This window comes from Lytechinus variegatus, chromosome 1 (assembly GCF_018143015.1).
Source record: "Lytechinus variegatus isolate NC3 chromosome 1, Lvar_3.0, whole genome shotgun sequence".
In the NCBI taxonomy this organism is placed as follows: domain Eukaryota; kingdom Metazoa; phylum Echinodermata; class Echinoidea; order Temnopleuroida; family Toxopneustidae; genus Lytechinus; species Lytechinus variegatus.
This window is the reverse complement of record NC_054740.1, coordinates 51,592,457-51,618,011: the sequence shown is the minus strand read 5'-3', so window position 1 is coordinate 51,618,011 and position 25,555 is coordinate 51,592,457. Positions and strand designations below refer to the sequence as shown.

The window sequence follows — 25,555 nt, the reverse complement described above, 5'->3', positions numbered from 1 at the left end:
TTACAAATCAATATTAATTGCATTTTGTAAAATGTCGTAGGAAAAAAAATGTAGTGCCTGTTTTGACCACATCCCAAGGTTAGCTTCTTGGCAAAAAATATCAGTCACATTTTCATTGCTACATGCATATTTTTGTCTAAAAACTGATTTACATGTACATCCCAAGCAACAAAATTCAAACCCCTTAATTAATGTAATGCAACAAAGATTTACACAAACAAACAATTTAATACCCAGAAAAACTCACCCTGTACTCCAACATTACTAGATTTGAGAATGCATTATAAATAAACATAATAGATATATTTTATCTATGAACATAGTTTGGAGTATTGCATTTAAACCAACTACAGTGAGTGTTGTACCCTTAGAATTAGAGGTACACTTTACCTGTTCCTTTTGAGTGAGCACCATGGGAGCCTAATGTGGTGACAGACAACAACATGAAGGCTGTATTTCTTATTCCCAGACTATATCACCCTCTTATTATTCAAGCATTATTGAATGATTATTATTGGACATACTTATGATATACTGAATATAGAAAACAATATAAAAAGAGATAATAGAGAATGAACAGCAAAAAATATATGGTGAGAAATTTACAAGACGGCCAAAACAAAAATTAGACTCCTCCAAGGGTGTTTCTTGTAGCATTTTAATCGCATGATATATTCATCTTACGTTCATATTACATTACGTGTATACATTGGCATGCGAATATATTTCAAAACGACTGAAAGGGAAACTGGCCCATCTCTATTGCATTCGATTTTCGAATTCGATTTTGCGAGGTCTGGAGTAAGCCAAACAAACTTGATACTAGTAGTTTACAGCATGCATTTGACACTTTGGAGCCCTTACTATTGCATTTTAGAAGATATTATTTAGTATATTTATCTTGTATACGCAACTTATGGGGTTTATATTTGCTTTGCCTTGATCATCGTGTGGTATGCTGTGTCAGTGGTGGTGCATGTACTGGTATAGAGCAAGCCGGCGCTCTCGTCCTCAACGGGCATAGCCGGCCGGGCAGGCGAGCACCTGCTTGCACCCTCTTGCTTTATTTGACTACATCACTTATCAAAAATGGAGATTTGAAGAGACACTGTTGTTATGTTTATTGATCCTGGTGTGAAAAATAAATTTGATGGCTTGAATTAGAATCTACATCAACGTGACTAGATTTATAATTTATGAGCCTCGTTTTCTTTTTACTTGAAAATACATCAGATTTATCCATAAAATATGATTAAATTTGAGGAGGAAAGACTTCTTAGATATGCCAAGAGAGCATCTATAGAGCTTACACTTTTCAAGGACCTCTGCCGATGGAACTTTGTGCTTGCGTTTCGGGCTCAAGTGAGCAATGCATGTATAATCTTCCTTCGAAAAAATTTGTCAGGCCCAAGAGCCATACGCCACTGTCAACCCTGATATCAAACAATTAAGCAGTGAAAGCTCACTTCTGGCTGCATCATTCTTGGGAATTATGGATAAACTAGAGATATATCATCATTGACAGACATGAACAATATTCAATTCAAAAATATGTCAAGTTCATTCAAATGTTGTCTATTTTTCTATTACTTTTTCATATTTTTCTTATACAATTTTCTTCATTGAATATGGCACTCACAACACTTGAGAAACCAAATCTCACTTTCTGTGGTAGATATAAACTACAAACAAATCAAAACATTAGATATTAGATTGAAAGACATGGATGATTTGCATCTATAAAGTTACCAAAACATTGAGAAGCTTGGTGAAATAAATAAGATCAAGCGCCTTAGAAGGGATTATTTTAATGTACCGGTATCTCGAAAACATCAGTGATCTCAACATTCAAATACTTTTTATGACTTTCTTACTGATTGCCAATTTTTCTCACAGCTTCAGCGATCTTATTCTCCGATTTTTTCTTCTGATTTTTGACAAGATAACCTATTCCAAAGGTTAAATTTTCTTTCAATACCAAGTACTATTATACCATTATTATAATTATTGCCATATAATGTCAGAATGGTGTCGGTCAATCCCGTGAAAGATAATCTTTTCCTTCATTGAAGATGGCGCTTACAAACTCTGAGAAGATTTCGCTCATATACGTCTTACCACCGCTTGGAAAAATACCCTTCATGAATCCACAGTGGCCACCCCGAGAGGTCATCGCTATGGCAACATTGGGTGACCTTTTAGCTTCATTAAGAGGAATAGCTGCAAAGAGAAAGAGAAATTGCAGTCCATGAGATTAATTTTGCAATTTCCTAGTCATAGAATTATCAGAATCATAGAATTATATGGTATTAGAATTATTTATCAGTAAGTCAATTAATTGAGATGGTGTTATGCGTGAAGTCTGTGGAATGCCCCTTGTTGCCGCATGTGCGTATCTGCACAATTTTGAATAAAAGAAGACACACAATGACCACTTGACATCAGCAATACAGAGACAGATATTCCATAAAAAGTTGGAGTAAAAATGGTGAAAAATGTCAAACATTGGGCATATCACGAAGTCATGCAGTCTTCCTCCACCCCATCCGCCAATGTGTATTATGAATGGGTGTACAGACATGGGGGCATCATTGTTTCATTTAATTTCAAAACATCATGTTGACATGGCATCGAGGTAACCTATCTAGTCAAGTGTGTGGACCAGTCCTCTTAGCACTGCATGGCAAATTGCCAATTGATCTACAACCGCTAAGTCTTCTACCCATTTGGTCTAATCCATAGGGTGTAATCCTATCTACAACCATTATGTCTGTCATTTTGCCCATTTACCATTTTGATGAAATTCCAGTTAGTTAACGCTATAACCATTTTGTTTAGTATCCTCCTAAAAACACCACTGCTTATGAATCAAATTCTCATTTGACAGAATGGAAGACAAAGTGGAAATTAGACCAACTTGCCATTAGACTAAATGAGAATTAGACTAAATGCATATTAGACCTTGTTCAGTGTCAATCAAACAACAATTATATAGACCAAATTTGATAGTTGATCCAATGGGTTCAGCCCATGTGTTATTACACTACATGTATTTGAGAAGCAGACAATCTGCTTGTAGACCAGTGAAAGAATTTGTGACCAACCATCCCAAAACCAACAATAAGTTACCAGGGCAGGTTCTCTGTAAATAACTGAAGCAGTAATTTAGCATTAAAAAAGCAAACACTTACAAAATGAGCTTATCTGAAAGAGTAATTCTTCTTCTTCACACTGTCAAAATTTGAAGTTGTAAACTGAATAAAAGACAAGATAAAAGAATTTCTTTATCTAAACCATTTTCTGGGGACCGCTTGAAAGTTTCACCGAGATTGCACAGTATGCACATCTTATGCTTGATAGCACCCTAAACTTCCAAACCTTGCTTTTTCCATATCTTTTGCAGCTCTTACTAAATTTCTTCTGCATTCAATCAAGTTCTTGTAAAGATTGTTGTTAAATCAGTTTTGACAAGTTTTATATCATTTTAAAGCTTACGATGTGCCTTAGGTTGCAAGCTAAATGAAAATCTCTGAATTCATTTTGGGTGAGGTGATCTTGGTTTTGGGGTGGCTGGTCACATTTGGTATTAAAGGACGAGTCCACCCCAACAAAAATTTGATTTGAATAAAAAGAGAAAAATTCAACAAGCATAACACTGAAAATTTCATCAAAATCGGATGTAAAATAAGAAAGTTATGACATTTTAAAGTTTCGCTACATTTCACAAAACAGTGATATGCACATCTCTGTCGGTATGCAAATGAGGGAACTAATGACATCACTCACTATTTTTGTATTTTATTATATGAAATATGAAATATTTTGATTTTCTCGTCATTGTCATGTGAAAATGAAGTTTCATTCCTCCCTGAACTCGTGGAATTCCATTATTTTAACATTTTGTACTTCAGGCAAGGAGTTCCTAATCATCAAATTCGTAAAAATTGAAATATTGTATAATTCAAACAATAAAAAACAAAAGAAATAGTGAGTGAGTGACGTCATCAACTCTCTCATTCGGATGTAACAGGCTCATTCATATAACCATTTTGTTAAAAATAAGTGAAATTTTGAAATGTCATAACTTTCTTATTTTACATCCGATTTTGATGAAATTTTCAGCATTGTGTTTGTCTGATTTTTCTCTATTGATTCAAATCAACATTTTTCTGAGGTGGACTTGACCTTTAACCACTAGCAGGTCAAAAAAGAAGACTTACTGTGGATGGGTGAGAAGGCATCATCAGCAGCATTGAGACATAGTGTTGGTACCGTGATCTTAGACAGTTTACCCTTGGGGCTGGAGCTGCTGTAGTAATGGTGGACATCGCGGTAGCCAAAGACCTTGACCGTCAGGTGAGTATCAAACTCTCTCAGAGACCGAGACTAATGGTAAGATAGAAAATTAAAAAAGTCAGTAATTTGAAGATGCACACTCCGATTGAGAAAAGCATTTCAATCTGTTAACAATCATATGAAGTCGATTGAAATCAGGAACATTGTTTGTTCTACCGTATGCAAAAAATAGAATAGAAATAGTGAGTGACATCATCAACTTGATCAATTGCATATCACTGTGTTGTGCATATAACTGTTTTGTAAAAAAATAAGCAAAATTTCAACATGTTATAAATTTCTTATTTTATGTCAAATTTCAATGAAATTTTCAGCATCATTCTTGTTTGATTTTTGTCTTTTTACCAAAAGCAGCTTATTGTTGGAATGCAGTTTCCCTTTCATCAAGACAATATCTGTGTTCAAGTTTTAAGATACAAATAGAAAAAAAAAATCATGCAAACCTACCTTAAAGACTGAAGGCAAATCATAATGGTCCTTAAATAGAAGTCCCTTTCTATAAAAAAAAAATGTATGTGTATCTTTAATGAATCCACTCTGTTAAGAGTGAAGGAAGAAGAGGTCCACCATTTCTCTTACAAGGCTATAATCAACAATACATGAACCTATCCTTTTAAGACAAAATGAAAGTCAATATTTACACACTATTTGGCTTAGGATATAAGATGCCACAATGGTTTCGTAAGTAAGTATTTTGCTTTAATTTGGCTTGGCAAAGTGAAATGCTTAACGATGATCGGAATATGATTATATTTATAAGCATTTTGCTTAAGCGTTTAAAATGCGATCTACATGTAATTTAAGTAGTAAATCAGTGCTCTGAATTGATCTAGACTACAGGCCCTGGTGGGTGTTTCATAAAGCTGTTAATAAGTTATCAGCGACTTTACGAATGACTGGTGATCCGTTCAATTATCATTGATGTTGATTTAGTGCCTAAGACGGCTTTACGAAACACCTACCAGCTGCTTAAGACTATTAAAGAACTATCCCACATAATCCTCACACTTACAGTTTGACAAGCCTGATGAGGTTCAATGTCAAAGTGTAGTTATAAAGGATGCTATTGACTGGTTTCTCCAACGACTTGGCCGATTCCACGAGATCCCAGGCAACGGACACTGTCATAGCACCGGCAAGGGGTACACATCGACTGCCGTACTCCGCTAAGTAGTTTAATAGCATTATCCTGCAAAGTCACATAATATAAAGAATGAAACAAAAACTATTCAACCATAACTAGATGAGCTAAACTGCCTCTGAAAGGGAAAGTCCACCTCAGAAAAAAGTTGATTTGAATCAATAGAGATAAATCAGACAAGTATAATGCTGAAAATGTCATCAAAGTTGGATGTAAAATAAGAAAGTTACGACACTTTAAAGTTTTGCCTTTCTTTCACAAAATAGTTACATGCACAATTTAGTCACATGCAACTGAAAGAATTGATGATGTCCCTCACTCACTATTTCCTTTGTTGTTTATTGTTTGAATTATACAAAATTTCATTTTTTTTACTGATTTGACAATAAGGACCTACTTGACTGATCCATAAAATCGATCCCAAACTCTATAAACGTGTGTAAAATAATTGCACGTACCTGCATTATTGCACGATGTACAACACATGCAGGTAATATAACATTTGGGAAAATAGAAAAAAGGCTTAAGTTAGACCAGAGTAACATACTATAATTAGATATGTAGTCCTAGTGTTATTACTCCATAGGCCTAACGATGGATCTATTTTGATTATTTGGTCTTGTTAGACTATGTCTACAAATCATGTGTGGTACAAAACAAATATTCAAGGTTTGTCATTCATGCCATCGTTTGAATATTACATTCGGTGCAAATTGAAGGATTTTATTCAACTCCGCTTCGAGTTCTTGAATACACTCTTCCAACTTGAATGCTCATTCAATTTTCGTAACGATCGGACTCATTAACATTGAATATTTGAATACTATCATTGTAATAAAAAATTGTATATTTCATATTGTTTTATCTTGTATATGCATGCGTTTAAAGCTAAGTGCTTATGGAGTTGTTGCAGGGTACTGGTTCAGTAAATGGACTCTTAAACCAAGGGTCAAGGGATTGAATGCCACCTGGCGCTAATGTCCTTTAGCAAGTCACTTATCCACTTTTGACACTCTCCACGCAGGTGTTAAAGGGGTAAGCTGGTAGGAAGTGAACGTTAATATGATTAAATTGGCATGTATGCACCAGTAAAAACGGTTGCCTGGCCAGAATGATTCCCAGGCATTTGAATATATGGAACAGTGGTGGATCCAATGACTGGGGCAATAATAATTACATGTAAAACACTTAAAACACAAAGTATGAAGTGCTAAATAAATATAACTACATGTATCATTATCATTATTGTGGAGCATTGTGGCCCAGAGGATTACTATTACAGCGGGTCCTGGGTTCGAATCCAAACCATGCCACAATTTCCTTCAGCAAGAAATTTATCCGCATTGTGCTGCACTCAACCCAGGTGAGGTAAATGGGTACCTGTGAGGAATTGATTTGTTAAAATGCTTCCACGCTGTACAAAGCTGCAGGGCTAGGGGCTAAAGCCAGGGTAATAAATATGCAAGTCCTTCGGAAGTGCATAGGGATGTTATATCAGAACTGCATTATCATTATTATTTAAAGAAATGAAATGAAACAACTCTCACCCTCCTATTGATGCTCCATTGGCTAGAAGAGGTGCGTCAGGGTACGTTTGGTGAATGTGACTCAACACAAAGTGAATGTCATCGGTGCTACCAGCACAGAATGTACGCGGAGTCTGGAGAATACACAGATAAATGAAAAAATGCAATGCAAAATCATGTCATCTCCAATTTGTTTGTTACTTGCAATTTTTTTTAGATCCTGAACAAGATTCAGTATTTGCCTAAAATAATATAAGCACTTGTTCCGACAAGTGCCCTTCTTTGTAAACAATCTCTCCAGCTTCTATTTTGGTACAACATGTATATTTTGTAAGTATGGGGCAACTAATTTTACAAAGTCATTTTATTATTTGTGTATTGCATTATTCACTATAAAGATTACTATTACCATGCTGTTATACCACTTCTTGCGATAATTGCTTTAGGCTGCACATATTGGCAACAAGCCAGGCCTAGAGTTTTCAGTCCTTTATCAGCTTCCATCTTAGGTTTGGAATTGCATACATTACTTCACAACCCAGGAAGTAAAAATCTGTCATTTTGGGATGATATTTGCAGATGCCTTAGCTTTCAATTATATGCAGGCCTGACAATTTAAGCAAACTATTCCCCCTCCCACACATATACATCGTTCTCCAGATCATGACCTTTGACCCAAGTTCCCACACCGACCTTGATCTCTGCTCCTCCAAATCCTCTCTGGTTGAATACTACAGCTCTACATCCTACGCTAAGGACATCATCCACCATGTGCTTCACATAGATGCTCTGACTATCACCTAAAATCAATGAAAAAAAGTGAATGTTTTCAAAATATTTTATACCCTGAGTCCTGACAGAATGAATTATGTTGATGGCAATATATTTGGAATTATTTTCCTTATCTATTTTTATTTTTTAAATTAAATTCATTTCCAACAGGAAAAATACAAAATCGTTACACACATTTATAATTACATTCAATAATATAACTGAAAATTAGCATATAAAGAAATGTACAAAAATAGTATGTTTTTGTAGACAATTTATAAAACATCCATGTATTTTAAATGAAGATATTCATGTACAGGTATATATGGAAATTTTAATGCATACTAATTTTTGTTTTCATCAGGCTTTACGGACACCTATGAAAGGTTCTTATTTTTCAAAAGAAATCTATAGGTTATCGCAGATTATCCAGTCATAAATCGATCCTACTGTTCTTTTTAGACAGAAATAGCGTGTGTACGACATCATACTTGGTATACAAGAGATTTTGCATGAAATAATACAGATAAAAGATGCCTTGATGTTATGTAAAAACTGGGATGAATAGTTCAATAGTCGTGCTTGATCATGACAAATATGATGAAAGTGGTCCAATGAGATGAAGAAAGCCACACTCTATGAAGTATTTACCACTCCTTTAATATTTAAGCATCCCAAACGTGCATGGAGTATATTTTACACATATTCAAACAACGGCGTATGATCCCTAGCTACCGTCCCCTATTAAGAAGAAATCACCTCTTTCCTTCAGGTGTTTCATCATAAGTGTTTAGAATATGTACATGCTAAATAACATGCTTAAAATTTTTCACACCCCCCTCCCTCAAAAAAATTGCAGCTAGGGAATAAAGGACTGCATTCTCAGATTGAAAAGGACTTCAATTAAGACTGAGTGGTCGGGATGAGATATAATAGACCAGTTCGTAATTACTTCATGGACAATTTTGGTCAAATGACTTTTCATTTTTTTCATTGAGATAGACAGATTTCAAAGCAAGATAATATGTAAGGATGCCTTACATAGCAGGATGAAGAAATTGAATAGACCAGGTGACTTGAATAGCACACCAATAAACATTCTATGAATGTATTTGTTGTATTTCTACTTTGAATGCATATTATAGCATGCTGTACAATATATTTGGCAAACTGTGAAATACCAGATGTTTGTGGACACATAATTTTTTGTGGATGTAAATAAAAAACACAATTCAAAAGAATATACGAGAAATCAAGACATGAAAGATGGTGCTTATCTCATTAAATTTTAAACACCATGTCACTTTAGTACAAATGACCTTCCTCTGATCATGCACAGAATCTTCTGATAATGCGCAGAATGCAACTACGAACTGGCTTATTGTGACTTACTCAGACAGGGGCAGTGCCAGATATTTTGATTAGGGGATGGGGAGAGAAAGGGCAAGGGGGACCAAGATGTCCAAAAGATGGCATTTTTTTTCAATTGGATACAGGCTAATATAAAGCTCTCTTTTCCTCCTTTTTTTCTCCCCCTTTTCATACTACCTGAAAGAAGAAGGGGAGTGGGGGGGGGGGGCATTGGCAACCCTGTCCCCCCCACCCTGATGTGCCACCCCTGTGCTCTGGTGTCATGTACGAATCGTGAACCCTGATATTTTCTTACCCGTTAGTCCTGGTATTAAGATAACTATAGGTTCAGCAGCATCATCTGCTAATTGTTTCTCCAACCAATGTAACACAATCTCACCTCCGTCTGGGGTACTCAGTTTCTCGCTGGGATGACCATGAAACAAAACAAAACAAGCCTGAATGAAACAAGACTTCACAAAACACAAGATGAACAATGAAAATGTAGTTTTTGGTGAATAGCTGCCAACTAGTTTTCAACCTTAACTCAAGATAGTGAATATCACCACCAGGGTGCACAGAAAAGTTTTGAAAGTGGGGAGGATGGGGGGGGGGGGCTGACCATGCAAAAAAAGACAAATCAGATGGTAATTTTTACATTTCTGTACACATATGGAAAAGTATATGTGTGTGTGTGCCCCCAGTCCCGCAGCCCCTAACTTACACGACACCATCAGTGCATAGAGCTCCCTACCAAAATGAAAGTAAACAAAATGGTTGGGGTGGGGGCAATTAATGGGCAAAAAAAAACCCCACCCAAAGTGAATAAAAATTTGAAGACTTGAAAAATGGACAAAAAATGATGAAGCAAGATGAAGTATGGAGACAAGAATTAATGATCTAACCTCCAAGACCAGGAATGATAATACCAATGGGTGTGGCAGTATTTCCACTGGTCTGACCGTCATCCCAGTGCAAGATGATCTCACCACCGTCAATTGTACTCAGTTTCTCACTGTCAAGGAACCATCGGATAATTGCAATTCTGGTGGGTGTTTCATTATATAAAGCTGTTCATAAGTCAGGACTTACGAGTGAATTTACAAAGGACTGGTGACCCTATCTTGTGGTATACGGTACACCAGGGCCCAGAAACACCAAGGTTAGCGATTAATCGTTAAATGAAATGGCCTATCAAGATCATCGTTGCATGCGCATTTTGCTCTGTAGACTGACGCGGAACCAATCAGAACTGTCGTTTCAAATAAATAAACGATTTATCGCTAACCTTGGTGTTACAGGGCCCAGTTGTTTTATACGTAGTTGTTGATTTAATTCTTAAAGAGACTCCAGCTATTCACAATGTTGCTTGTAACTTACAAACAGCTTTATGGAACACCCATCTGTTCCTTTCTTACTACATATGATATGATGAAATTGATATTACAGAAAGCTTGATTCTGATTGGCTGTTGAGCCCCAATTTGGCAGATGCTCACAGTATTGGGCAGCAAACAATTACCGATTGCTATACCAGTACAATTAATGATTATTCAACATTCAACATTAAAATATTCTTTAAAGGTCGAGTCCACACCAGGAAAATGTTGATTTGAATAAAAAGAGAAAAATCAAGATAGCAAAATGCTGAAAATTTCATCAAAATTGGACGTAAAATAAGAAAGTTATGATAGTTTAAATTTTTCTTATTTTTCACAATTTTATATGCACAACTCAAATGAGATAGTCCATGATGTCCCTCACTCACTATTTCGTTTTTTTTTTATTGTTTGAATTATATAATATTTCATTTCTTATAGATTTGACAATAAGGACCAACTTGATTGAATCATTTAGTATTAAACAATGCTCATTCCACAGGTCCAGGGATCGTCATTTCACTTGAAAATGAGGAGAAAAATAGAATATTCCATGTTTCATATAATAAAATACAAAAGAAATAGGGAGTGGATGACGTCATCAGTCTCCTCATTTGCATAATAACCAGGATGTGCAAATAAGAAACCATCAGTATTCTTCTCATTTTCAGTGCTAAATACTGAAAATGAGTACAAGTTGGCAGCTCTGTTGAATGATAAAGCAGCTTGCCATTACATGCGTCAGCAAACGCTTGCTAAATCTCCCACGTATAACAGATTTTTTTACAGGTACTACATACCTCCTGTAATTATGTTTCCCGACAAAAGGCTGGAACGCCACATGACCCACGGTCTGTAAATGAGTCCCAAAGCCTAGAAATGTTGGCCAGTATGGCTTGGTTAGGGACGGGACACACCTCTGAAGAAGGCGCTGGAACTTCGAGTTTCCACAGGCTAGTACAGGATTCTGAAAGAAATTCAAAGCAAAACTTTCTTTAAAACAAGTGGAATCCCTCTGGCCGTCTCACCTGCATCACGCAGTTCAATATAGCAGCAGTGCTGACTTTGAAAACTACATGTACTCTAACTCGCACAAGATGTTCAGTGATACATGGTTACTCTTATGTCCACTTTTTATGAACTAGACCAATAAACTTACAGAGATATGATGGTTATTCAACAAAAAACCCCAACATGGCCAAAGTTCATTGATTAAATGACCTTTGACCTTGATCATGTGACCTGAAACTCGCACAGGATGTTCAGTGATACTTGATGTCCAAGTTTCATGAATCAGATCCATAAACTTTCAAAGTTATGATGGTAATTCAACAGATACACCCAATTCGGTCAAAGTTCATTGACCTTTGACCTTGGTCATGTGACCTGAAATGCGTACAGGATGTTCAGTGAAACTTGATTACTCTAATGTCCAAGTTTAATGAACGAGACCAATAAACTTTCAAAGTTATGATGGTAATTCAACAGATAACCCCAATTCGGCCAAAGTTCATTGACCCTAAATGACCTTTGACCTTAATCATGAGACCTGAAACTTGCACAAAATGTTCAGTGATGCTTGATTGCTATTATGTCCAAGTTTCATGAATCAGATCCATAAACTTTCAAAGTTATGATGGGAATTCAACAGATACCCCCATTCGGCCAAAGTTCATTGACCCTAAATGACCTTTGACCTTGGTCATGTGACATGAAACTCATGCAGGATGTTCAGTATGCTTGATTAACCTTATGGCCAAGTTTCATGAACTAGGTCCATATACTTTCTAAGTTATGATGTCATTTCAAAAACTTAACCTCAGGTTAAGATTTGATGTTGACGCCGCCGCCGCCGTCGGAAAAGCGGCGCCTATAGTCTCACTTTGCTTTGCAGGTGAGACAAAAAACCCAAACAAAGAGAACTCTGTAACTATCCATTCAATTCATTTTTTTCTGTCATACATAAAAAAAATGCATTGAAAATACAGTACAAGTATACAGCCATACTAAAGTATCATTTGTTGTAAATGAGCAATGTGTGTTTGTCATTTACATAGGCGTCATTGCAATTTAACAGCATATTTTGTTGAATATCTTTCCATAGAACGATAACTTCTTCCCCAAATTTTGAATGAACATGTTACATAGAAAGTGTGTTTCAGAAACAAGAATATCAAACTCAAATTTAACTGATGTGTCACTTGCTTCCTTTTGCCAGTTGGGCAGTATACAGCAATCACATTAATCTACTTCACAAAATCTACAGTTCTTGATTGAAAATGGTCTCTTGGTAACTTATCGTATGCAAATCTGATCAAGTTTTGGAGCAAAAGAATAACCCTAAAACTATTCCATTAAATTCATAACCATTCATTATTGTCATCAGGTCTCCCACCCCATCAAAAAATGAAAGAATTTTTTTTTTCCAACCACCTGAAGAATAGCATTTACATTGAAACCCATTTAACAAAATTTGTAAATCTTTCTTAATCAAAACTAAAAATATAGGCCTAAGGGTAACCTTGTAAATGTGAAGAAGGATTGCAGAAGTCAAACTCCCTACCTTGACAACATATCTGAGATAGTATACCGTATATAGAGCTCCAATTCCTAGGTACAGCGCAGCAGTCCGCCAATGTTGATAGGCTAAGATCATGATCAGGTCAAAAGTATACATCTCAAATTGATGGACATCTGAATTTGTTAAAAAAACAATGAAATATCTGAATAGTAGTAATGTCATTGACAATGATGTGGACTATAGAGCTCATCCAGCATCTCGCAAACAATTTCTAATTTCAGCCCAGTTGACACTGTAGTACCAGTGACATAAATTGAGGAAACAGAATCAAAATTTCATCATAAATGACAGAGAAGCATTTTTTGTGATTTATGAATAAATTTTGTATAAATAAGCATGAACTGCTAGTTTTCTAGTCAAAATTTCTAAATTAAAAAAAAAAAGGAACCTTGGTGCAACTCATGTAGCTCTCAGATGGAACAAAAATTCAGAATCAGTCAATAAACAAGTGGAATGCCTCTGGCCGTCTCACCTGCATCACGCGGTTCAATATAGCAGCAGTGCTGACTTTGAATACTACTCTAACTCGCACAAGATGTTCAGTGATACATGGTTACTCTTATGTCCACTTTTTATGAACTAGACCAATAAACTTACAGAGATTATGAAAATACTTACCTGATTTTCTTATTTACGAGATAACTCATACATCTACTTGATTTGCTAGTTCAGCCCTCTGGACTGCCATACCCGAATAGAACTCCCAAGGATTTAAAAAGCGCGAGCGCGCCCTCTCCCGTTCAGGCTTACTACCCATGATCACCGCGCAACTAGCGTCCATCTTCCTCACCTTTCGCAAGCCCATACGTTGAAACATGTTGCTACGCAAGGCGGAGGGTCGGTGGGAGGGTATCAAGTAGATGTATGAGTTATCTCGTAAATAAGAAAATCAGGTAAGTATTTTCATAATTTACTTCAATAACTCCATACATCTACTTGATTTGCTAGACCAGCACGGACTCAAACCGTAGGGAGGCATGTTTTCAATTGTAAGCCTAAGAAAATTTAAAAGAAAAAACAAAAACAACGAAATTTAGGGAGAGGGGAAAAAGCCGCAGCTGCTTTAAGCGCCGAAGCAGCAAATCTCGCCTCGCTGGACGGAATGTCCTTCAAGTAGAAAGAAGTGAAGGAGTTAGTTGAGCGCCAAAAGGCGGCCCTCAAAAATGTCCTCGAGAGGAATGCCCTGTATACTCAGGAATACTAAGTATCATGGGCCCTCGGCCTAGTGTCAGGAGAACAACATCACCTGCTGACTAGAGCGTAAGAATCGAAATTTGTTGAAAATTTCAACAAGAATCGTGATCGGAAAACTGAAGCTTTTAAGGCTCAGTAAGTGATCAATCGACCAATCTGAGAAGGCGAGATATCTCAGAGCCCCTACCGAAATTTAAGCGTGCCGCTTGCTAGTAACTAGCATGCGACTAGCAGGGCACTCGCTTAATAAGCGAGTGCATGCTAGCGAACAGTCCCTGCTCGCTAAAAGATCGCTAAACTATTACTCTGCACGCATATCACACGCTTATTAAGCTAACCGCATGCTAGTTACTAGCATGCCGCAAGCTTGCGCAAGCTAGTCGCACGCTTCCCGCAAGCTTGGAAATTTCTGTAGGGGAAGCCTCCGCGTGGGAGAAAACGCCCAGAATTCGATATCTGTCTCAAATGCGTGAGGGCAGAAATCTGCAGAATTCTGATAGAGAGCTGTGGTAAAAAGTTACTAGCGGTCCGAAGGGGACCAGGAACGACGGAGAGTAGGGATTTAGGAAGAAAACCACTCGTAAGGCAGACAAGGGTCGAGAAAGCGACTGAGTGCCATCCTGTTAATAAGGAATGCCGCGGACATGTTGCCTATGTAGAATAGAGCAGTCTGGTCAAAACAGCTCAACCGGGCGTGTCAGGGATACAGCGCGGTACACATCACGACAAAAGTGTGTTAGACCGAGTGATCGAGAGAGAACTCAGGATCCCCTTTCTCCCATACTGATTGAAGCACCCATCTGAGGGTGCAGTGCCCGCGGTGGAAGAGGTGGCTTGGCTCAAGCCACCATCGCCGAGAGAGCCCGTGAGGCTAGGCTGCGATGGCTGTCCGCTGGGCGGGGGAATCCCTAGCAGCAGCAAGTGTACGCCAGAGGGAGCTGGCGAAAAAAAATCTGTCACGATATTACGTGTAAACGACCATCAAGAGATGCTCTAAACGAACAGACATCGCCAGATATGATACCTCAACCGTTACATTCCCAACGGAATCGAATGAGGTAGCAACGGCCCTGTCCTATCAAGTTAGGGACGGAAACTGGCTAAGAGTGTCGAAGTCCTCGCTTGAAGAAACAAGCGAAGGAGACTTGAGGAAGTAATCACAAAATTTCCATCAGTCTGCGGTGAGAACCAGTTGTTTATGAAAACAGTCACAAGGCCTGTTTCTCAGGTGATCGTAAGAGCGAGCACCGCCGGCGCCGGTTGCGGCAGCGTGGAACAGTCCGATATCGGTAAGATAAGGAGCTCCAAAAAGCTGCGGGGGGGGGGCGGCAAAAATGACGCCCTAAGCAGCGGGGGATGAGAATCTAAATTTCTAAAAGAAGAACTCCAGTGAAGTAAATCACTTACATGGAGAGGCTCATCCACAGTCGGCCCGAGAGAAGGCGGGTCGTAGTGATCGTGGTTAGGAAGGCATAAGCATACATCCATCCACTGTTACATCATCCTCGGTCGTGCGGTGACCCTGGCCACATGCCTTGCATGGAAGGAGGATGAAAGCAGCATGCGGGGCGACTCGAGTGTGCCGTGAAAAAATTTCTAAGAAAGAAGCCGATTCGACTAACGGGCACGGTAAAGACATCCACCGTAGACCACTCCGCACAAGGAGGGAGCGGCGGAGACGCCCGCAAGATTGACCCACATAGAGGGCAGTCTATAAGATAGACAGTTAGAGCTCGACCGATGGTCTGGCGGTGTACAGTTTGGTGTGAACTCGCCGACCCGGTACGGTGGGTGTGCCCAGAAAGTAGGCATAGAATGCCGACAGAGAATCCTGGGGCTTTAAACAAGTTTGAACGCACGTACATAGCCAACAATCTCATGAGATGTACGGCGGTTACTTTCCTCCGAGATGATGTTTACCCAACCGGGAAAGACTCGGGGAACAGCTGTGAATGTCAACAGGAGGGATATCTAGCATATGAAAAGCTGATTCCTTCCACGTATTCGGTGCGGGTGCTGCCGGCGGTGTCCGGGGGGACGACCGGTGATGGCAGCTCGGGCAGGGTTCGTACGAGCCGCCCGAATACGAGACAAATAGGTTAACATAACCATAACGCACCGGGTGGTGAAGGCATAGCGATTATTAAGCACAGGAGAACTTTTAATCGCCGTGACATTCAGATCCGATATACATACTCATAAGCTCGGAGAGCTATGAGATAGTGAGACATACCGCTGAGCGGTGATGGTGCTCATATCAGAGTCGCCCTCTCTTCAGCGGCGATCGCTGGAGAACGGGTGTCTGTACTATAGCCCTGACTCTGGCGTTGCAAGGGTAGGAGCTAAGTAAGACAGGGCACCCTTACTTTCGAATAGAAAGTGAGGTTCAGGCCAGAAAAGCGACGGTCCCGTCGCCTGGGCGGAAGGTCCGCGGACGTGATAGGTTGTCCTCTCAAAGCAGCCAAACATTCTCACGAGAGAAGTGCGGCATGCGGTATGTAAGAGATTCATACCTCCAATCTACGGGCCCGCTTAGGGGGAAGAATGGAGAGAGTTACCGCTGAAGGAGTCGTCGCCGTATGTGAGCTTGACGTAGAGGGCGAATTCGGGAGTACCTGCATAATAATCGCCCCCCCCCCCTGCCTCTGCCTTCTCGCTAGCCTCGAGAGGCTTGAAAATTTCGAGACGGCGGCGCCGGAGCCTGGCGCTTCCGGGCAGCAGCAGAGCGGGGGTGGGTTTACACCCACGGAGCTGGCGGCTTCCTCGTCGTAGGAGCCGCCTCGTCTAGAGCGACCCCGTCACTCTCCGAGACCCCCAATTCGGCCGATTGAGCTCGGAGCGCCTGAAGAGGCGGGGCGAGAAAATATGGACTCCCTTGCTTCATCAATACCCCCGCTCGGAGGGTAGATGTGAGGTAGATACTTGTCAAGCAGCGCCTGAGCGCTTACTGAAAAGTCGCCCGCGGGATAGGGGTTGTCCTCGTAAAGGGAGTCTCGCTCTATGGACTGAACCGGGAGGTTGTCCAGTAAGCGCCGGGGTGGCCCCGCGTGTCGGCTGGGACACGTGCTCTGAGATCGACGAAAATGCTGGAAAGCACACGCGATCTTGGGGCACCCGGTTAGTCGGTGCACTGGCTGGCGATTTAACAGAATCGCTCGAGGATTTCCCGGGTGTCTGGTGGTTATTGCCCACTTGTCTCGCTTGATGCTCAGGGGCATCAGCGGGGTGAGTAGACGTCGAGGGTGGGGTGAACCCGCACTACTCGAAAGCAGAATGTAGCAGCATGAATAGCTGTGACATCTGACCACCGACACAAGGGTCTGAAGGAGGGACGCCCATGGCAACAGGGCTGGCCGACCTCACCTTCGACCTCTTCTTCTTCGCGGCCTCCGCCGGTGTGGCCGGGGCAGAAGAAGGCACAAGAGGCACGGGTGATTTCTTACGATTTGCCGCCCCTGGCAGGGCGGCCGTCAACAACGAAACTTCACCCGAATCTGACGGGGTCAGATTGTGGTCAGTCTGATGTGTGACGCCTCTCGCGGTAGCAGAATGTAGCAGCATGAATAGCTGTAACATCTGACCACCGACACAAGGGTCTGAAGGAGGAACGCCCATGGCAGCAGGGCTGGCCAACCTCTCCTTCGACCTCTTCTTCTTCTTCTCTTTCTGCGGGCTCCGCCGGCGTGGCCGGGGCAGAAGAAGGCATGCGAGGCACGGGTGATTTCTTACGATTTGCCGCCCCTGGCAGGGCGGCCGCCGACAATGAAACTTCACCCGAATCTGACGGGGTCAGATTGTGGTCACAGCCCGATGTGTGACGCCTCTCGCGGTAGCAGAATATAGCAGCATAACATGTATGACTGTAACATCTGGCCACCGATAAGAGGGTCTGAAGGAGGAATGCCCATGGCAACAGGGCTGGCCGACCTCTCCTTCGACCTCTTCTTCTTCTTCTTATTTTGCGGGCTCCGCCGGCGTGGCCGGAGCAGAAGAAGGCACAAGAGGCACGGGTGATCTCTTACGATTTGCCGCCCCTGGCAGGGCGGCCGCCAACAACGAAACTTCACCCGAATCTGACGGGGTCAGATTGTGGTCACGATCAGATTGTGGTTACAGTCTGTGTGACGCCTCTCGCGGTCAGGGGCTGGGCGATCTCTCCCGATGCTGTCAACGGAGGACGACTTATACGGCAGAGATCCTGACCTGTGCCGGGGGGAGAGAACCGCACTCTCCCTCCGGACTTCTGGTGACCCGGTAGCCGGTGGGTCGCATAGCCCTATGGGTGCTGCGGCGGCAGGACCTAGTTTAGGCTTGGAAGCCTTGGCTACCACTTTTTCCTATGTCCGAGACCGTGGCACCACAGTCTCGGCCTTCCTTCTCTTAGCATCCGACCGCAAATTCGGAATGCTGATCGACGCACCCTCATACTCACCGCCGCTGGGCGCTCACCGCGGCGTCCCTCCTGCTCGCCTGGAGGCGGCCGACTTCTGTAACTTGCAATCGGGACGGTCCCCGTGGAGGGCACCAGGTCCTCTGGGGCTGTGTTAGTCCCATTCAAAGATACCTCTCTCTACCCTGAAAAAGGAAAAACAAGAATTTTTTTTTTTTTTTTTTTACAAAGATCTCGCTTAGATTAAAAGTGGAGACCGGAGTGGTCTTTCCCTCCTCCTAAAAGGAGTTTGTTTGAGCAAACAGAACAAAACAAGAGGGGAGGGGTAGGGAGGAAGAAGAACCTAAGAATAGTTTAGGTATCTGCCTGTAAGAAAATAAAAAGGAGGTCGGAGACTTTGAAAAAAGAAACTCCTACAAGGTTCCCCTACTATATTCTCTTTTTTTGTGCCCGAAGGAAAAATTCGAAACAAAAATTCAAAAATGAATGCAAGTTCAGAAGAGAAAGAAGTTTCCACCTGCGAAGAAACACAAAAACAAGCATTTCAGAGCAGGAAGAAAAGGGATTGAGAGAAATAATTCCTAGATAAGAGAAATTTTACGATAATTTCCAAGAGGAAAAAAAAAGTAACCTCCTGTGGAAAGGTAAAGAAATTCAGAACAGGAGGAAGGAGGAACGTCTCTAGTAACGATTCCAAGAGGAAGAACGACACAGTAAATCCTCAAAGGGAATCGTATAACCCGCCTGTCGAAAATAAAAAAAATATATAAGACTAGGAGGGAAGAGGGAATTGAACGAAGAAAACAATTCCGGGACAGGTCAAAAAAATTTCTAACAGGAAGGAGACCCCACCTGTAAAGAACAAAAATTTTTTTTTTTTTTTTTAGGGGGGATTGAATAACCAAACAATCATCAGGTATAATTGCGTAAGCCGAATTAAACAATCCCCGAAGCGTCTGTGAATAAAATATTAATCAAGAATTTTATTCAGAACAGAAAGGAAGAGGAATTGAGCTTTAGGATCCGCCTGTGAATAAAATATCAATCAAGAAATTTATTCAGAACAGAAGGAAAAGGAATTGAGCTTTAAGATCCGCCTGTGAATAAAATATCAATCAAGAAATTTATTCAGAACAGAAGGAAAAAGGAATTGAGCTTTAAGATCCGCCTGTGAATAAAATATCAATTAAGAAATTTATTCAGAACAGAAAGGAAAGAGAATTGAAGAATTAATCAATCAATAATCAATCGAAAATCTTAATAAATCAATTCCAGAAAGCAAGGAAGGAACAGAGTTGAAGATCCCAACCTGCAAAAAGAAATAACAATAACACCCTCGACAACAAAGTGTAGAGGCTGTCTAGAATTTAATTCAAAAACGGCACCAAAAGCCACCACGCTTTGAACGTGAAGAACAATAACCATGACAGGTGGTGAAGGCTTGCTGCCACGTAGGCAGGCCAAGCCCGGTGCCTCGCGAACGCGCTAGCGATGCGGCGCGACGAGAACTCAAACGTTAGAAAAACAATTTAAGTGTCACCAAAAACACGTCTAAAAAGTCACGCCAAGTGTAAATTCTGAACACAATCTTACACACAAATGGAAAGATTGAAATTAAAAGGGAGAATGCACCACAGATAAGCGAAAATAATATACCAAAGCTCAAAAAGATTTGAGCTCTTAGGAGACTTATCTGAGCACGTCTTGACAGGTGGCTTGCCGAAAGCAAAAGAGGTAGATGGACGCTAGTTGCGCGGTGATCATGGGTAGTAAGCCTGAACGGGAGAGGGCGCGCTCGCGCTTTTTAAATCCTTGGGAGTTCTATTCGGGTATGGCAGTCCAGAGGGCTGAACTAGCAAATCAAGTAGATGTATGGAGTTATTGAAGTAAATATGATGGTTATTCAACAAAAAACCCCAACATGGCCAAAGTTCATTGACCTTACATGACCTTTGACCTTAATCATGTGACCTGAAACTTGAACAGGATGTTCAGTGATACTTGATTACTCTTATGTACAAGTTTCATGAATCAGATCCATAAACTTTCAAAGTTATGATGGTAATTCAACAGATACACCCAATTCGGCCAAAGTTCATTGACCTTTGACCTTGGTCATGTGACCTGAAACGCGCACAGGATGTTCAGTGATACTTGATTACTCTAATGTCCAAGTTTAATTAACTAGACCAATAAACTTTCAAAGTTATGATGGTAATTCAACAAATACCCCCAATTCGGCCAAAGTTCATTGACCCTAAATGACCTTGATCATGTGACCTGAAACTTGCACAGGATGTTCAGTGATACTTGATTACTCTTATGTCCAAGTTTTATGAACTAGACCAACACACTTTCAAAGTTATGATGGTAATTCAACAGATACCCCTGATTCGGCCAAAGTTCATTGACCCTAAATGACCTTTGACCTTAATCATGAGACCTGAAACTTGCACAAAATTTTCAGTGATGCTTGATTACTATTATGTCCAAGTTTCATGAATCAGATCCATAAACTATCAAAGTTATGATGGGAATTCAACAGATATCCCCAATTCGGCCAAAGTTCATTGACCCTAAATGACCTTTGACCTTGGTCATGTGACATGAAACTCATGAAGGATGTTCAGTGATACTTGATTAACCTTATGTACAAGTTTCATGAACTAGGTCCATATATTTTCTAAGTTATGATGACATTTCAAAAACTTAACCTCAGGTTAAGATTTCGATGTTGAATCCTCCAACATGGTCTAAGTTCATTGACCCTAAATGACCTTTGACCTTGGTCATGTGACATGAAACTCTAATAGGATGTTCAGCAATACTTGATTAACCTTATGGCCAAGTTTTATTAACTAGGTCCATATACTTTCTAAGTTATGACGTCATTTCAAAAACTTAACCTCAGGTTAAAATTTGATGTTGACGCCGCCGCCGCCGCCGCCGTCGGAAAAGCGGCGCCTATAGTCTCACTTTGCTTCGCAGGTGAGACAAAAACTGATAAAAAAAGATTAAGAAGCATTTTTTGTGACTGTGACTGAGTTTTTATGCATTTATTATTTATATTTAAACATTTAGAAATGGTCAAACTTAATTCTTAAAGTTTGATGAATTTTAGGAAAATCATTGTGTTTGATATCATGGATATGATATCAAACACAATATGAATTATATTGGTGACATAAATTGAGTAAACAGAATTAAAATCGATGTCAGAGAAGCATTTTTTGTTATTTATGAATACATTTTGTATAAATAAGCATAATTTTTTTTGTTTTCTAGTCAAAATTTCTAAATAAAAAAAAGGAACCTTGGTGCAACTCATGTAGCTCTCAGATGGAACAAAAATTCAGAATCAGTCAATATAAAACTGATAAAAAAAGATTAAGAAGCATTTTTTGTGACTGTGACTGAGTTTTTATGCATTTATTATTTATATTTAAATTAGAAATATTTAGAAATGGTCAAACTTAATTCTTAAAGTTTGATGAATTTTAGGAAAATCATTGTGTTTGATATCATGGATATGATATCAAACACAATATGAATTATATTGGTGACATAAATTGAGTAAACAGAATTAAAATCGATGTCAGAGAAGCATTTTTTGTTATTTATGAATACATTTTGTATAAATAAGCATAATTTTTTTTTTTTTCTAGTCAAAATTTCTAAATAAAAAAAGGAACCTTGGTGCAACTCATGTAGCTCTCATATGGAACAAAAAAAAATCAAAATCGGTCAATAATAAACTGATAAATAAGATTAAGAAGCATTTTTTGTGACTGTGACTGAATTTTTATGCATTTATCATTTATATTTAAACATTTAGAAATGGTCAAACTTAATTCTTAAAGTTTGATGAATTTTAGGAAAATTATTGTGTTTTATATCATGGATACTAAATTCTTGAAGTGTTCGGTAATACGATCCACTCTCTCTAGACTAGACTCTAATCTAGATTCGACGAAGTCGTAGACGAGATATCTCTCTCTTTCTCTCTCTTGTGGTATTCACGGAAACGATGAGGCAGACCTTTTAGCAAAAAAGGAGCATCAACAGAACAAGTTGAATTACACATTCCATATATCAAAGAGGAATGGAAAAACCACATGTCTTTGATTTATAAAGAATCTGGCAGGCTCAATGGGTATCCTATCTAAAGGAAGACATTTATTTAGCATCCAACCCAACGTGGCAGAAACAATTAGTTATCAAGGTCTCATTTAGTTTGAAGAGACTTGGAAAATGTAAAATGAATTATTATCAGAATAAATGTAATCAACATAAAAATGTTCTATGTTCCCATTGTAAGGTTCCTGAGACAATTAATAGAACATTTTTTTACTACAATGTAGTAAATATGAAAGAGAGACAAGAACTATGCAAAGAAGCCTGAAATTAAACAAGGCAATATCCGACCTAGCAACATTATTGGGAAGAAATGCAGACTATATAAAGTCATCCTGAATTATGTGAAAGAAACAAAGAGATTCGAATAAGAATATGATCACTCTCCATCTCTCTCCCTTTTGTTCTGAAAACTTAATGATGTTAATTCTTATAGACTACTAAAATTGAGCTTTGACCTAGCTTCTTATAAAAGTTTGCATACTCTATGAAGTACAAAAAGGCACAATTTAATGGTGGAGGTAACTAATCTTAATTATAATTTATATTGCACCTCGATATGACAGGTCAGACTAGTCTAACGCCGAGGACATTGAAGCGGGAGTTAAGCAACTAACTTGGAAACGACCTGGCGCAGATAATCTACCAGATTGAAGAGCGCCAACTTAACTCCAACACCAACCACCTTACCATACAACACTGTATGGCAAGTTCCCTTAAGTCTGCGCAGTCCCTCTTGTCTGCGCATACGCCACTTGTTCACTGCTTCCATCTGGCCTGTGGAGAATCTACAGGTAGGACTATGCCAATGCTGTATAGAGCACACACTTTAAAAAAAATCATTAAAATATCACTTTTGTGACCAAAATTACTAATTTCCATACAGTTTTAATTTATTTATCATTGGTAATGTGGGAATAATTTTTGTATTCACCAGAGCGCTCGAAAAATTGAATTTTGGGCATATTTTTGTGTATGCCCTCTATTGGTGGAAAGTAATATGGCAAGAAAATTTTCATTTTTTTATCTTTATTTTTAATTAAGAAAAAATGATATAAAGAATCAAATTTAAATAAGAGCCAAGCAGTATGAACTAACAGGTCTAATAGAAACTGTCTGTAAAAAAATCAAGCATTTGCCCCAAAGAAAAAGAGAAAATAAGCCAAACATTGCCACCCTTATTTTGTCACACATGGAGATATAACTGAGAACAAGGTTATATTATAACCTTGTTCATTGAATGAGTGGCATACGCGTATCTGCATGATTCTAGTAAAAGAAGATATGCAACAAACAAAAACTTTACACATCTAATGCATAGAAAAGATATTAATAGCAAAAATCTGACTCACAATGGTGGAAAAATAATGAAATTTGGGCATTTCTTGTGACGACCTCAAAAAGCTGCCTTCTTAATCAAAATCCCTGAATCGCATGCAAAGTGAATGGTAGACAGCCGTCTGTTTCGAGTTTTTTAAAAAATTAAAAAAATAAAATTTCTCCTCGTACACAGTCACCATGGTCACAGACGGCTCGCTACCGCGCAGCCTCATTATTAGCAGATTAGGGGGTTAACAATGCACAATCCACCCAACGAGGCTCATCGATTTTTGTCCTTATGTTTATCTCATAAAAATGCATAGGGCTAAATGGAACTGTACCAAAATAAAGATTATTATTCCGTTTTGGCCTGAAATGCACCAAATCCGGGAAAAATAAACTTAAAAGGGGAAAAAAGGTGACTTACTTTGGCTGTTGCGCAACTTCACTTCCCTGTTTTATCCAAACTTAAGGCCATTGTCATTGAGTCCCTGTACAGATCGAGCTACAACATCGGTCACTCACACATTGTACGAGGTTCGGTCTCTGTATTTGGTGAGTGGAGCCAACAGAGTTCAGCGGAACAACCAACATAACACTAACACTCAGCATGAACAGAGCTAGACCAAAGCTTTTGGTCTGTTGGTCCAAGTGAATGGGTGTGCAGACATGGGGCACCATTTTTTTTTTTCAATCTGAAAATGACTGCCGGCTGCCCAAGGTTTTTTTCCAAGAAAATCATATATTTATTTCAAATTTTGATGAGATTTTTTGATGATTTTTTTCCAAGAAAATCATATGATATAGGCCCCTATTTCTTTCAAATTTTTATGAGGTATTTCGCACACTAACTCATAATGATGTAAGGAACATTATCAACTGAAAGATTTCGTGTAATAAAAAGAAATTCATGTTAAATCTTATCTCAAATCGTTAGGTGCGCAGACTTGGGGACCATCATCTTTATACCGGTACCAGCTCGGGCCGCGCCGAAGACGGAAGAGCCAACAAGGCAACATGCACATTCAACAATAAAATTAATAAAATTGCGTCAAGTGTGTTTCTCGACAGAGCGTCTACGTTAGTCATATTATAGTTTTACTATTTCAACAATAAAATATTACTGCTATAGTAGGCTATACTCAACTATTTCCCCAAAAATTTTCAGAGGATTAAAACTCTTTTACAGTCTCACCCAACTTCTGCGCGTACATAAGCTGAAGAATCTTACTACAGCAAGCCACAGATATTACCAGCGTGTGTAATCTCATATATACACCGATTTCAACAGGGACATCACGGCTCTATGATATTCTAATTTAATTTGTACAGGAGCCAATTACACATTTGTTGTGGGAGGTTTGGTATGCGTGCTATTAGATCCATAAATTAGTATGGAGCGCTGATCGAGTAA

General features: G+C 39.4%; 1 protein-coding gene across 2 annotated transcripts; it reads right to left on the bottom strand.

The window, feature by feature from the left end:
* Positions 1 to 1,210: 1,210 nt before the first annotated feature.
* Positions 1,211 to 25,369, bottom strand: LOC121416127 (phospholipase ABHD3-like). Of its 2 annotated transcripts, none has more exons than XM_041609604.1 (10): positions 25,337 to 25,369; positions 13,086 to 13,216; positions 11,323 to 11,489; positions 10,050 to 10,159; positions 7,717 to 7,823; positions 7,045 to 7,157; positions 5,369 to 5,545; positions 4,804 to 4,852; positions 4,221 to 4,386; positions 1,211 to 2,220 (listed from the first exon to the last, which is right to left on the bottom strand). In XM_041609604.1, exons 1-10 carry the CDS (start codon positions 25,353 to 25,355, stop codon positions 2,036 to 2,038), a joined length of 1,224 nt encoding a protein of 407 aa, XP_041465538.1. In that variant the 5' UTR covers positions 25,356 to 25,369; the 3' UTR covers positions 1,211 to 2,035. The 2 variants fall into 2 exon arrangements, with proteins under 2 accessions (XP_041465538.1, XP_041465530.1); XM_041609596.1 differs by lacking the exon at positions 10,050 to 10,159 and adding an exon at positions 9,461 to 9,570.
* Positions 25,370 to 25,555: the final 186 nt, after the last annotated feature.